At 40.5% G+C, this 14722-nt stretch overlaps 1 protein-coding gene across 1 annotated transcript in view; it reads right to left on the bottom strand.

The window, feature by feature from the left end:
* rspo4 (R-spondin 4) overlaps positions 1–11782 on the bottom strand; it is a 62974-nt gene extending 51192 nt beyond the window's left edge. Inside the window, exon 1 of the mRNA XM_049599873.1 lies at positions 11332–11782. Coding sequence (XP_049455830.1) covers positions 11332–11416 — 85 coding nt within the window. The 5' untranslated portion in view covers positions 11417–11782. The remainder of the gene's footprint in view (positions 1–11331) is intronic.
* Positions 11783–14722: the final 2940 nt, after the last annotated feature.

The following is a 14722-nucleotide window of genomic DNA, read 5'->3' as shown; positions in this document are numbered from 1 at the left end:
GAATGACACAAGAATGCAACCAAACAAAGGATCATCTCATTATAGAGTCAAGTTATGGTTGGCATTATTGTACCAGTTAAAAAGAAGAAGAAGAAGAAACAGGTTGGATCTGCCCTGTTTAGTCACTGGTTTTATTGCAGCACCCAGACTTATTTTTTGACCCTCCCTGAAGTTACCCTTTAATGTTTGTTAATTAAAGATGAAGATTAAACCCCGGAGTTGAAAGAAGCCTCAGTTTTCCACTCTTGTCCTGCTCACTGATTAGTTTGTGCAAATGGTTTATTTTTGGCTCAGTTTTTTGATAAGACATGTAGAATAAAGTGATTTTGATGAAATATAAATATTTTCTGATGGAAGCATTCATCGCGACTTGTATCTTCCAAAATGTGGAGAAAGTAAGATATGCAACTGGCTGGCAAATTCTTTTCTCATCATTACTTTACAAAAAGCTTATACTGCAAAATTGGAAATAAGGAAGCACCTACACTTCAAAATTGGAATGCATTAATGAAATATTATTTGAGCATTGAGAGGACAATGTCGGAGGAGGACAGTAACAGAGAGAGAAACAGTTTAACAAAATATGGAGCTCAATTTATGAAGCTCTGTAGATTGAGGGAGGCTGCAGGATCACCACATCCGGCCTGCATGAATCAAGGGAACCCTGTGTCTTGTGTCAGTTCTGTCCTGTTCGTTGCCCTTGTGTGTCTTTGTGTCTGTGTGTCTGTGGCTGTGTGGGTGAGTGTGGGTGTCTGATAAATATGTATATGAGTAGGGATGAAATGTTATCTGTAATGACAGTCGCAAGTTACTGTATAGTTGCTAACTTGATTTATTAAGATATGTGATGATAAGTTAACATTGAAACATGGAATGTACTGGATGCATACCCTCACTCATTCAATAAAAATAATTATGAAAAAAAAAATGGAGGCAGTCATCGCACATGACGTGTTCAAGGACTGTTGAATATTTGACACTCCAGCAATAATTTTTGTTTTTACAGTGTCTGCTTAAATTATGTCATTTTGGCTTTTTTTGCCTTCAAAATATGTTTTCTTTAATATTCAGCAGTAAAATAAATACAAAATACAGCCATTTAAAGTTGTGTATTTCTCCGAGCCAAAATAAAATTATATTCACATATTTATTTGTAAGTGTAAGATTACTGAGCATGGAGTAATTCATGTCAATTAAAAAAAACAAAAAACATAACTAGGGTAAACATAACTAAATTAGAGAAACATAACTCCCTACCCAGTGCTTGAAAATATATTTGACTGAAAAAACGAACAGTCCCTTAATGACCCAAATCAACACACCTGTGCACAGGTGCATGCTGGGTGTGGCTAAGATGCTAGATGCTAAAGAGCTAACGATGGATGCTGCAGGTGGCTTTTGAGGAACCTTTGCCTTTAGTAACGTGTGTGAGGACTTTGTAAGACTTTGAGGAGCGCGGTGGGACAGAGACACAGAGTGGACTGGTGGTTACACTGGGACAGAGACACAGAGTGGACTGGTTATACTGGGACAGAGACACTGAGTGGACTTATGCTTTGCGAATAAACGGAGCTGTTGAGGACTTCGCGGTGCTCTGGACTCACCGAATATCGTCCACACGGTGAGCACAGCTATAAACTTATTAAACCATTCCTCAAGATAAGTATGTCAGCCACCAATATGTTGCCAGCAACGAAGGAGTGTGCGCCACGTGGAGAGTACAAACTGTGCAGTGTGTTTGTGGCCTCAGTGTTGTTTCCACTCCTCCATGTTGTTGCTGTGCTGCTGCTGATTTAACAAGAAGTGTCAGGCTGATTGTTTTCTGTGGTTTAATAATAACCTCATACTGAAGCGTCTGTGGTGGACACAGCTTTTATTTATTATCTGCCACTTTGGATTAATTGTCTGAGTTTTGTATCTTTTCTGGTTAAATCTCGCGAGACTACAGAGGGAGGCTGTTGTACATTTATAATTGATGATGAGTTGTATGAAAAGGCTGCAGTGTGGTGAATAGAGAAGGACTTTATTAGTTTGGACAGTCATGCTGCTGGTGTCGGTCCACTTGTGCGCATATTGACGTTTTATGTTATTTATCGTCTAACATTTATGTTTGTCTCAGTAAATTTTTACAAAACTTACTTTTGTTTGAGTAATGAGTGTGAGTGAGTGTGTCTTTCTGTGACAGAACATTTACTTGAGTACTGCATTTAAGACCTCTTTCCATCCCTTTTATATTGGCAGGTTGAGAAATATTTAGTCTAGTATAGCAGCCAATATGTAATGGTCTTATAAAAGTCAGTAATTTGGCTATGGTCTTTTTTTTAGTTCTTCTTACTGTGATGTCTGCCGTGACTGCACGTAGCCATGGAGCAAAGTGTTCTGTAGGTGTATGAAGTGGAACTAACACAAAACAACTGTGATTAAATGAACATTACAAATCACTGGGAAACCTTTGGTCCTGGCATTCAGGTAAATGCTACATGATGTGCTCCACCCACCTGAACACCACTGCAGACAAAGTAAACCCCCTCATGGTGATTGCACTTATTGATGGCATTGGCCCCCTAGTAAGACACTGCCCCATGCCACATTACAAAAACTGCTCTGGCATGACCCGAGGAACGGGACAAAGAGCTCAAGGTGTCGACCTGACCTCCAAATACCCCAGATTCCAACCTGATTGAACATTTGAGGGACGTGCTGGTACGCCAGAGGTACCCCGATCCACAGTAGGTGCTCCTTGGACCGGACTTGGCCCTGATCTGTCAAGGCATGGACACAGGACCTCTGGAGGGTGTCCTTTGGTGTCTGGCACCTTCAGATCTTTTGGGTCCTGTGGGTTGTGAGGTGGGGTACCAGCATGTCCCACAGATGTTTGATCAGACTGGAATCTGGGGAATTTGGAGGCCAGGTTGGTGTCTTTAAAGTCTCTGTCTTGTTCCTCAGACCACTCCTGAGCAGTTTTTGTGGTGTGGCATGGTGCATTGTCCTGCTGGGGGGCCTCAGCTACTGGGGAGTGCTGCTGCCATGAGGGGGGGTGCCTGGTCTGCACTGGTGTTCAAGTGGGTGGAGCATGTCAGGTGGCATCTACACGAATATCAGAACCAAAGGTTTCCTAACAGAACAATGCACTGTAACAAGGTGATCAATGTTGTTCACCTCACCTGTCAGTGGTTTAATGTTTTGGCTGATCAGTGTATATATATATATATATATATATATATAAAACTACATTTTACCACTGAGCATGGAGCACTCAGGTGGTGAGACTGGAACAGGTGATTGAAAGTTTAAAATCCCCACCAGCCAATTTGTCCATCAGCAGTTTGAGTCTTACAAAATTTTCCGTGGGAGAGATTCCCTACATTTACCTCTGGCGTTAAGTAAATATTCAGCATCATGTCAAACTATGGTTGTGACCGTACGTGGGCACCTTCTGTCGTATCTGGTAACTAATAATTTGTCCAAGCGAAGGAGTTGACCTTTTCATCAGTCCACTTTATCTAGTCATGACCACCTGCTCACATTTATCATAAACATGACATAGTCAAATGTTCATGATGCACTGTTGTTCTAGTTAGCTGCCTTTAGGTTTTAAGACACATGCTGTTTATCAATCTATATTGTTTTAATGTGAGTTGCTGAGTGTTGTAGATGTTGGCGGTAGAGATGTCCGCCTTTTCCCCGCTATGTTGAAACCAGATGACACTCAGCTTGTGGTAATCTTGTAATTTTTCCGTTCATTTGGAGGCAGTGCTTTAATCAGACTTGTGTAACTGCAGTTAAAGGTGTCACTGCGCACTCAGCTTGCGTTTGATGCCAGAGATGAAGTTACTGATCATCTGACAAACATAACAACCTGTGATTGCATCGCCACAATTATGGTGCCACCACACCAGGCAGTTTGCCAGTAATGTATAGGTCACAGGTCGGGTTTAACTTCAGTTCAGCTGAGTTTGTGCTTGTCTTCTTCACCTATTTGTTTTTGTCTGGACTCAAAACCAAAGTTAACCTAGTGACACAACAGCAGCCCTGATATGTAGACTTAGTTGAGACAACAAGAATCACCTGTACAAACCTTAAACACTGACCGCTGTGCAGTGGATTATGGAAAACTGAGGGCAACGAAAGGATTTTCCATAATCTGGCCGGGGCAAGCTGCACCTCTCACTACATTCGGAGGAGCCTTTGAACTTGGACAGGCGCTGTTGGCCAGTTATGACATCTACGGTCGAGAAATGTAAACTATGAAGGAGCTGAAATGTTTTCAGACCTTCAGAAACTCTTTAGATGTGTAATTGACTGTCTACCACTCTGGGATGACAAGTGATATCTGGGAAATGATGTAGTCGAAAGAAACCAGATCGCATCAGAGATGGAGACAAAAACAAACAGGTGAAGAAGTCAAGGAGACATTATTGTTTAATACTTACAAAGCGACCCATTTAGTCGAACTTAAAGACTGTTGTTTGGCCTCCAAACCCACATTCTCATATATCTCTTGTCAATCTGTCATTGTTTTATGCTGGTTTAGGTAGCACGTAACAATGACCTTTGACCTTGCACATGTTAGGGGTGTGTTTTTAAGTAATCACAGCTTAGCGGAGTTCAGCAGATTTATTAATAGTTGAGAACAGAGATGAGCAGATGACAACTAAGTAAAGAAAGGGTCCAGTGCAGAGAAGAACTCAGCAGATTTTCCCAGAATAACCCAGGGACCCATTTCACTGCTTTGGGACCTCACTTTGAGGTCTCGACTCATCGTCTGAAAAACAGTTCTCTACACATATGCTATCGATCTGCAGGCTTAAGGGACTTTTAGAGGCGCGGCAGGTTTAGGTAGCGTAAAACGGCGACCTTTGACCTTGCATGGGATTGCACTGGGTTTTTAACAAGCACCAGGTGTAACAAGCTCTGTTGGGGTTTCAGGAAACATGCTAGTGTTTAAAAGGGGCATTCCACCCTAAAACTGAATTCATACAACATGCTGAAGGTGAGAGAGGGAAGAGAGATGGTTTTGAATAGAGGCATTCAAGTCTGATGATACATATTTTCTAATAGTGTGATGGACAAGCCACCAAACAGCAAAACAACTTAAAAAAAAAAAAAAAAAAAAAAAAAAAAAAGCCAAATGTATGATGCAAGATTTGTTTTTCCCAAGACAAAGAACTGTCAGTATTCTTTAGGGAAAATGTTGCACAACAAACAAACCAAACCAATAATCGAATCATATTACAGCTCCCCCGAAGCATTTTGAGTTTCACTCTCATAGCAGAAAATCTATATCTTGAGCTTTGGTGTAAGCAGCATTCAAACCTTTTTTAAAATACCAGTTTCATTTGCACTAAAGTAATGTACATGGCTTGTTAAACGGGACTTGTAACCTATTATCATATGATCTTAAAGATTCTAATTTTATGGTGTAAAATGAAGCTGTGTAAAAGCTGAAATATGTGTTCCTGATTTATTCTTAGGACTATACATCTAATTATTAATTAAAAACAACACATTCTCACGCCCAACTTCTCAAATACTGACGCTTGGGTCATGATCTTTAATGCTCTAGGTATCCCTCTAGAGTCAGTTTTGGATGCTCAGAGATGGCGTGTCACTTTCTGCTTGTTACATGCAGTGTCTTTTCAAAATAAACTTCAGTTTTCACAGAAAATTTACTGTTTACACTCATCATAAACTAAATATAGAGCTACTCTGTTTTTAGGTTTAGTCAACAGAAGTACTTGTTTAGCTTTAGAAATAAGATTGCAGTTGGCCTTAAATAAGTATGTTTGTAACTTGCGTAACAAATCATCAGATATGTTAGGCAGTACGTTACACAGGACATTAACAGCGGCCTCCTGGATGAAAGTCCTGTTTTTGTTTGAGCCATGCACCCCCTGTTTCTACAGCCCAATGTGGACAGTTTTGCTCTTAATACTTAGCTCCTTCGCACGTCTAATAATGACGCAGCCCTGTGCGTCTCATACAGATGCTATAGGGCTGTCCTGAATACCAGTTTTGGGGTGTTGCATCTTCATTGAGCTGCTGTTGCACCTAAAATAACTAAACAGTTAGCCACTTTGTTAGCATGCAGCTCGCACTAGCATTAGCCGCAATGGCTAGAAAAGGAATACTTTGAGAGATGGCTTAGATGTGAGGCTACTTAGAGTTTTCAGGTGTTTCGCCAAGAAGGTTGTAGATTTTTGATGTTCCAGTTTCCTTTGGAATCTCATTTTTTTGGGGGTCATTTTGGTACATTTTGAAATTATTCCAGATGCTTGACATTTTTGACATTAAAGGAACATTAAAACTCTGATTTGGACATTGATTACAATGGCAACGATCGAAGCTTCGATGCATTCGTAAGCCCTGTGCTACAAGGTGCCTTTGTGCATCAGTTTCAGACGCGGAGGACAACTGATCACTGATCATCATTGGTATTTGACAAACTGGAAGTGAGACCACCTGATTAAAAAAAGATATTCTGGACATGAACACTCCATTCATTACATATAACTTTCACAATTATCATTTCCTAACAATACCCAATCTTAATATTTTGTATAGTAGATCAGTATGATTCTACATCATCTATCATATTCGATATCAGCCTGTGAAGTAGGTTAGAGTCTATGTGGCAAATATAAAGATCACAAAGGTCAAGGTGATTTCAGGTGGGTTGATCCTCCATCGCCTCACCAGTAGGAATAGCAAGAATTCCGTTTTAGGGTGTGATTTTAAGGTAACAAACAGCAGCCGCCGCTTCTGTAGACGGTGCCAAAATACCCACAATGCACCACAATGTGTACACTAACAAGAAAAACGTGCCGTGTGGGGTGACGTGTAAAATATCACAAGATGTGTAATCCCTGATGACACACGTGTAGATGTCCAGACAATGGATAGCAGTTGGTCTGAAGATGTGCTCTTCTTTAACACATTTCTCACCATGTGATAGTTTGAGGAGCGAGGCTGTGTTACATCTTCATATTCACATGAACTGTTTCGATAATGGTTTCCTCCAATACGACAAGTGCAATAAACTGCTTTCATTCTTGTGCTGCTTGGCTGTTAAGAGATTACGACTGTGACCCCATATCTGATGTCATATTTAGTATAATTACAAGCTGCAGTGTCCTTGGTTCAGTCCCTGACCAGGACCTCCCCTTCCCCTTTCTCTTCTCTTATTTCCTGTCAACACCTGTCCGCTGACTCTTCTTTCTGCATTGTTTGTTCAGGCATCATTCCCAGGTCATCAAATACTGACACCTTGTTGCGCCCTTCAGCGCGTCATACCACTACTGACGGCACTCTTTAGCGTCCTCACGAGACAACACATTCTCTCTCCAACCTCGTCACATTTTGACATTGGTCGTGGACTTTTCATGTCATCTTATGACATGCAAGGTACCCGGGACCCATAAATCACCCCTTCCACGCGCCGTATCGTGCTGACATGACAGGACAGCTTTTGCTATTGGTGTCTGACACTGGAAGACATTGATCAAGTACTGGTATTCGACGACTTCAGAGTGAGACCAGGTTGCATGAGATGCACCAGGCTCTCAACCGACAGCAGTATAATCAATATTTGACGCTGAGAGTAACTGATGAGGTATTAAGAGTGAGACAGGAAAAGGAAACCCAGCCGGGAATCTCACCCTGCTAACTTGTTGATCTCGCTACACAATAATAGCTCCTCTGTTTCAAAAAATGTCAGGCTGGAAAAATGTGCAGACAGGCTGAAATTTAACTGTGTTATTGGGAGCTGCAGTGACTTAAACCTGCAGTGAGTAAGACAAAATCTGAATAATACATGTAATTTGTTAAGCTATGATCAGTGGAAAAGTCTGTCAGCCGCTGGGCTAATTTGTTTATTTTGGAGGCTAATATACGTTTTCCTGCGGCCCTGTCCTGCAGTACATTTCTATGTACGTCTCCGTGCCGGTGGATTTGATTTATCTAACATGATAGCAAAGCTACAAAGTGCATTAAATAAGCACAGCAGAAATGTCAGATAGGTCGGACCACAATGTTAACCTACATAAACGTCACAGTTACGGCTATAAATGACAACAGAAATCAACAAGTTTGCTGATTTCACAGCTGTCAACCTGAAAGTGTTTGTTATTGTTATCGCAACGTCACAGTGATTCAGTCGATTCCACTCGCTGGCTTTGCTTAAAGTTAGGATCTGTTAATATTGCCGTTATTTGTTGATGACAAACATATTATTGCAGCACTGTACCTATAGTGGTCATTTCAACACACCAAAGCTCCACTTTTGAATTCAGTTTTGACTCATGTTTCTGTTCCTATTGTGAAGATCCACAGTACTCACACGAGGCAGGGAAAAGCCGAAGGTTTATTGAGAATCCCCCAAAATAACCCAGTAAAACAAGACAAAACGGCGTGCCAAGTCCTTCCAAAATTACATCTCGTACTGACCATTATCAATTTGATGTTCTATTTCTTTATATTCTCACTGTATTACCTCACATACACTTCAACACTGCAGAACACGGTCAAAAACCTGTCGTAAATAACTTGTGCCTGTATACTAACACCAAAATAAAATAAATTAGTCCACAACCGTACATGATTCAAAATACACAGAAACTGTTGTGCAAACTTAAATGATACCAGAACCCACATGATATGCTCTATCAACACAGACAGTTTTACCAAATATAAATATTTGCTGAAGTGGCTCTTACAGTACCAATAATCACCCTTTAATCATCCAGGACATGCTCAATATGTCATTGTGCACTTGATCTGTAATTGTGGAAATAATAAAACTTCTCTACAGTGTGTCGCAGACCCCCTCAGCACATTTGATCCCCCCCAGTGTTGGCTGCACAGCTACGGCCTTGAAGCGTATTACTCAATATATCTGCAGAGAGAGTAGCTCACAGGCGGTGCAGGCGGTGCAGGCGGTGGTGGAGAATAGAGGGAAACTGAGTTACTGATGTTTTGACATCAATCCGTCTGAGCGGTCGCACAAACACACACAAGCACACTTCACACACATTGACTTGATTCCCCAGTTAGGCAACATGTCCTTTGGTCGTTAGTGGGTAAATAAACGCCGACTGCAAAAACACAGGGATTTTTTTTTTGATGTGCATATAAAGGCGAAGACAAAATTACAGTATTTTGAAGCTCAACAAATGTCCAGAACGTAGTGATTATCAGGTGGTGTAATGTGGGGAAATAAAATGTGATTATAACTTGGTATGGAGTGGTTAAGTTTACATGTTAGTGCGGTACAATTTGGATTAGACCACCGTATTAGAGGAATATGTGAAGCTGCAGACTGACGCCGTTTGAATCTGGATACACAACCAGGGAAGTGTTTTATCTCAAATGATGATCAGTCTCACTCCCTCCGACTTGTCCTGTAAAAACAGCCACAGGTGCTCACAATTACCTACAGTAACCTTACAGAAACACTAATGGTACGAACAGACAGCATAATGGCTTCAACCTCTTGACTCCTACAGTTCAATTTTCCCGCTCTGAAACACTTTTTTTTTTTAGTTTTGTGTGTGATTTTTAACAGCTAAAGGAACCAAGTCCAGATGTGACGGAGGGTGGGAGAGTTGGGGAAGAGGGGGTGTGTGTGAAGAAGGAGCGGAGGGTATGAGCGGTAAATGAAAGAGAGAAAAACAAGGTACGGGGGGAAGGGAAGAAGAAAATGACAACATAAATCCCTCTGGTGTGAAGTGATGAATTCTGACAGCAGGTCAACCTGTTGTGCCCACATCCAGCATTTGACCCTTCGGACCAAAAATAACGTCTAGATTAAATCTGTTCTGATCTATTAACATCAGATGTGTTCATGCGAGACTCTGTAGTAATTTTGTTTAATTTTAGGCAACAATAATATTATGATGGTAGAAAACTTTCAACATTATCATGCCAAAAATGTGTATATTTTATAAATGTATTTGTTTTTCTTTTGTCCAGTTGCGTCTTTTGCGCTGCATGAACAAGACTCATTAAATCATTGTAGGATTTCCATAAAGTGAAGCACTTTGGAACCAGCAGTGATTTTGTACTGCTGTAATTTTGTTTTTTTAAATCTTAGATGTCTCATTCTTACGATGGGTTATTAATATTAGCATATTAAAGTTTTACTGTTTGTGTTTTTCTTTGGTAATAGTCTGACTTTCTTAAAGACACTCTATTTGAAATTGTATAATCTGGCTGTCACAAGCTGTTATCTTGAACGAGAGTCAGCAGTGTCTGCTGGCTCCGTGCAGCCCATCTGATCATTATCTAACGCCTCACCTCTGGCTGGCTTACGGGGGCAGCGGGGAAATGTCGGAAGCCAAAATGACGGTGTAATTGAGACCGGATCCCCCTCTATTAGTCCCAAATTCCTGAGGAAATGCCGGACACCCATGAGCGTGAGGCTCACCACATACCTGTGTGGCTGTGGTGGTCAGGGCTGTTTTCAATGAGCCGGGGGGGATTTTATAAGGACTCATTAGTTCACAAATCTGGTTTTGGGGACAATGTCTAACACTGTGGAGCGTCTGCTGGTGCAGAGCTTAACAAGGAGCGACAATGCAGCCTCTGAAAACTGGGAGACATGCAAAAAAATATGTGAGGGGCGATAATGTGATTGAGATTTAAAGATGATCCAGATTCAGCTTGTTCTGGCGAGTGATATGAAAGTGTTTCTGGAGTTAGAGCAATGGATGGAAGAGCTGTTATAAAATGACAAATATTACTTGTTTAATGTTGATAGCCGTGGTGTGTGTTGTCAATGGGTGTCTTGTTCAAGAGCCATTGAGCAAGGCACTGAACCTCTTTATTTACCGTCATTTATCCTGAGTTAGATCAGATACATGGACATTAATATTATTTTGTGCTGTTATTTTAAATTTTAAATGCCTAACAATATGGCACATATTGAGAAGACATCCTGTGCTAAAAAATATATATGTATTTTTTGCTCTTCTATCAAATATTAAATGAAAACGCAGTCGAATTAACAGCAAAAAACATCAACTTCAGCTCTTTCTACCAACACCTGCTGCCTAGGGTAACCATGTGATGATCATACAATTGAAAATAATACACTGCAATTTTAGTTGAAAATTCATTCAATTGGAAACCTTTGTTTTAGTGTCTCCCTCATGTTAAAGTTCTAGTAATTTAAATCATTTCTAAATATATTGCATTGTTTTTTTTGCATGTTTACAATCGAGTCAGTCACCACTAAGAACCTGAAGACAGTTTACAACACATTCCTGCAGAAATTTCCATTTTAAAGGCACATCCCCAAAATCCTCTTTCAGGTTATTTTCCCATCGTACTCACCACTTTGCTTCTGCATGACGCCAGACCCCATTTTGATCACCTCACATAGCAAGGACATCACAATGGCAACGAGTCGCAAATGCATCTGGGCTGCTGGCAAGCGCCCGCTTCAGCGCCAGGCTGCGGACATCTGAAGGGACTCCCGGGGTGGCAGGTTGAAGATTTAGTTCCACAGCGAGGGACAGCAAAGAAACAAAAGGGCAAAGACAGGGGCTTTAAAAAATGATGGGGCGGATGGAGATGAAGTGAAGAAGATATTCTTGCAGGCCCAGAGCAGCGATGAGAAAGATGAGAGTGGAGGTGAGGGGCAGAGGAGAAAATCCTCTTCTCCTTTGTCCTGTTTCACGCAGAAGATTTAGGGCTAAGATGAGGAGACAGGCGGCCATAAACAACAAAAAGAAGAGCACAGGAGAGTGGGACAGACCGGAGGTGAGGAGAGCGGAGAGCCTCGTCTGCTTCCCCAGACTGGCAGCTTGGAGGGAAAACTCACCATTTAACTACCACTGTCAAATTTGCGATAAACGAGCTCCACTTATCCCGTAGCCATCTTTAACCCTTTATAGGGTGCGCTCTCAGGGCCTAAGTGGTTCCATATTTCCAGCTTGATCTTTAGCCCCCTCCTCCTGGCTCTATCTATTGTTGTTTAGTCTCTTCTTTTTATTATCCTTGTTTATTTTCTTTGCCTGTGCTGGGCAAATTGGTTTTCTGTGGCAATGCTATTAAATGTGGGCAGTCAGTAAACTTAATTTGACCACCCTGAGAGGATGGAAAACAGCTGGAGAAAAACATAGCTGAGAGTTTAAGTTTTGATTATAGCTTATCTTGGTTTTGTGATTGATTTGTTGTGCCTGTTTGAGCAAGGAGTCCGGTAAGTCTGCGATTTACGAGGAGGTTGTGTTAAAGACAGATTCAATTGTGTAATTATAGACAGACTGTGTGCAAATCACCCTCTCTGGTTGATAATAAACCTTCGTGTTGGGCCATATGCATTTCTCACAATTCAATACTATAACAATACTTGGGTTACAAGTATCAGTATCTCAGTAGTATCATATACTGTATAGAAAAGTGGTAAATAAATGAATGATTTATGTTTTTTTTTATGGTCTTGTCTTGTGAAAGGTGCTACATTAAATAAACTTGACCTACCTAATAAATATAATGTACATGTACAATAAAATGATTGAAAAATATATACTTTATGAAGTGAACTTAAACTCCTACATTTAGCTGTCGCTGCAACGTTTCCCATACTTTGATTTATTTATGGCAGCTGTGACAATATTGGCACTGACTGCCATTGATTGATTTCATATTTTCTTTTAAAATGGGTAAAATCTTATTTCACTGTAGAGCTGCACAGAGCGCATTGATTCGCTAAGCCCTGCTTTCTTCTCAGACCACAAATGAGACAAGAATTAGCGAGGTCGTGTACTCCATGGTCCCGCCTCCTCACTACTTGCCTTTAGGAGACTATTATCCACAACAGGACCTTCAGTAGCGGCTGTAGCAAACCGCAGCGCTGGGGCTCACAGCAGGCTTCGTCTGATCTTTGTAACAGCAGCAACAGAAAGTTTGCGAATTAGGTTGGGAGATTGTATTTGGCTGGCTGAATTTAAGTTGCTATTCAAGCAACTGGAGGTCTGTGCCCTCAACCCAACCGCCTTTTTCTACTTTCTCACTTCGGCTTTAATTTTCTTGAAACTGCTATGATGTCACGTTACTCATTAGCCCCCTTTAGACTGCCTGATCAAGGCAGGAATATCGTTATGCTGCTGTATATATGGCCGTGGAATGGGAATCAGAGTTGTTTCGCCTTTAAGCCGCCACGGCAGATAATAACAGGGCTGCAACGTTGTCTGTATAAACAGGACATGTTTTGACGTCAAAAATCTTCACTGCAGGAGATTTAAAAAGTTGCTGTTAGCAGTTAGCGGCTAACTCAAAGAAGAAGAACAGTGGCCATCAATGTCCGCAAATTGGGAAAACAATGAGATTTGGGAGCTCCTTATACTCCAAGTAGAGGATGAGACTAGCTGCCATATAACAGGGTTGTTAAATGATCATTATTGTCATATTATGCCTTTTGTTATTGTTAATAAAACGCTGCTGACGCATACGTTTTATGTCACACTAACGGCCAACACTGTTGTGTTACATGTTGTGCCTCATCTGATTCTGCAATTCTGATATGCTGTCTATAATCACACACTGGAGCGGAGTGATGCTGCCGTCGATTGGTTCTGTGTAAAAATGCAAAGACTGCATAAAGAGGACACTGTTGGGGCTCTATAACAGGATCTCTGTATAAAAAGGGATATTGACTACCATGAAAAAAAGCAGCAACTTATTTCAAACTCTGTATCTGAATTATATCGATTCAGGCATTAAAAAAATCATAAAAAGAGAAATCCCAACACTTAAATCAACAGTTTTTTCCCCACCCTAACATACGTAATGTATAATATTACTTCCCCCTGGGTGGTTGTGAAGATTATGGTAGCTGTTTTTCAAAGCTGCACGTCAGCCCAATAGAGAGCTGCGAGTGCCTAAACATAACTGTTAGAAAAGTTTTATCATACTTTAGTTGCTACAAGCTGATGTTGCAAATAAAACAAATTGTTAGAGAAAGTTTTGCGACTCAGCAAATATTTTAATGAACAACATTTTCTCATTATGTTGGTAAAATACAGAATTCGTGTGTCATGTATCTTTCAAAATATATTTCCTGTTGCTGATTAGTGGTTTATAAACATAATTTTGTAGGAGGCAGGGTGGGGTAAATTATATTAGTTGAAAGCAAACATTCTTATTATGAAAATAATTATTTATTTGTTTTCCCACATATACGTCTAAAAACTGCATCGAAAACATTAATAACAACTGCATGATTTTCTTTCAACTAAAAATATAATAAAAACAATCTAACCACCAAGTGACATGAAGCTTAAGATAAATCAGATGTTCCCTTTTATTTAATGTATATTTTAGTATATTAGCTCCATAGGCCCAAAGTGCACACCATGTGGTCACAGTGTTGTGGCTTTGACTTTGACTTGGTTGCATGTTATCCTCTGTTGTTTGTCCTGTCTCTCCGTTCCTTTAATGTTTAATGTCACGTCTCTATTTAAACTCATTTTCTTCTAAACTAAAACTGATTTACTGACTGACTCACTTCATGACCAGATCAAAGACGCAGTTTTATGTACTTGAGAAGAACTTTGTTTTTGTGCACTCTAAAAAGTAAAATGGCTTTGTGAAACCTTTGAGTTGCACCCGAAGAAGAACCCCAGACGTCCCCTCCACAAATCTCTTCATAATGTTTTTATGAACTCAGTGGATGCTTGCGAAATCTTTTAATAATTTCCAGGAAATCATTTAGAGATATTTG

This window comes from Epinephelus fuscoguttatus, linkage group LG1 (genome assembly GCF_011397635.1).
Source record: "Epinephelus fuscoguttatus linkage group LG1, E.fuscoguttatus.final_Chr_v1".
Classification (NCBI taxonomy): Eukaryota; Metazoa; Chordata; class Actinopteri; order Perciformes; family Serranidae; genus Epinephelus; species Epinephelus fuscoguttatus.
The sequence above is the reverse complement of the archived record's forward strand: the minus strand, read 5'-3'. Positions and strand labels throughout refer to the sequence as shown.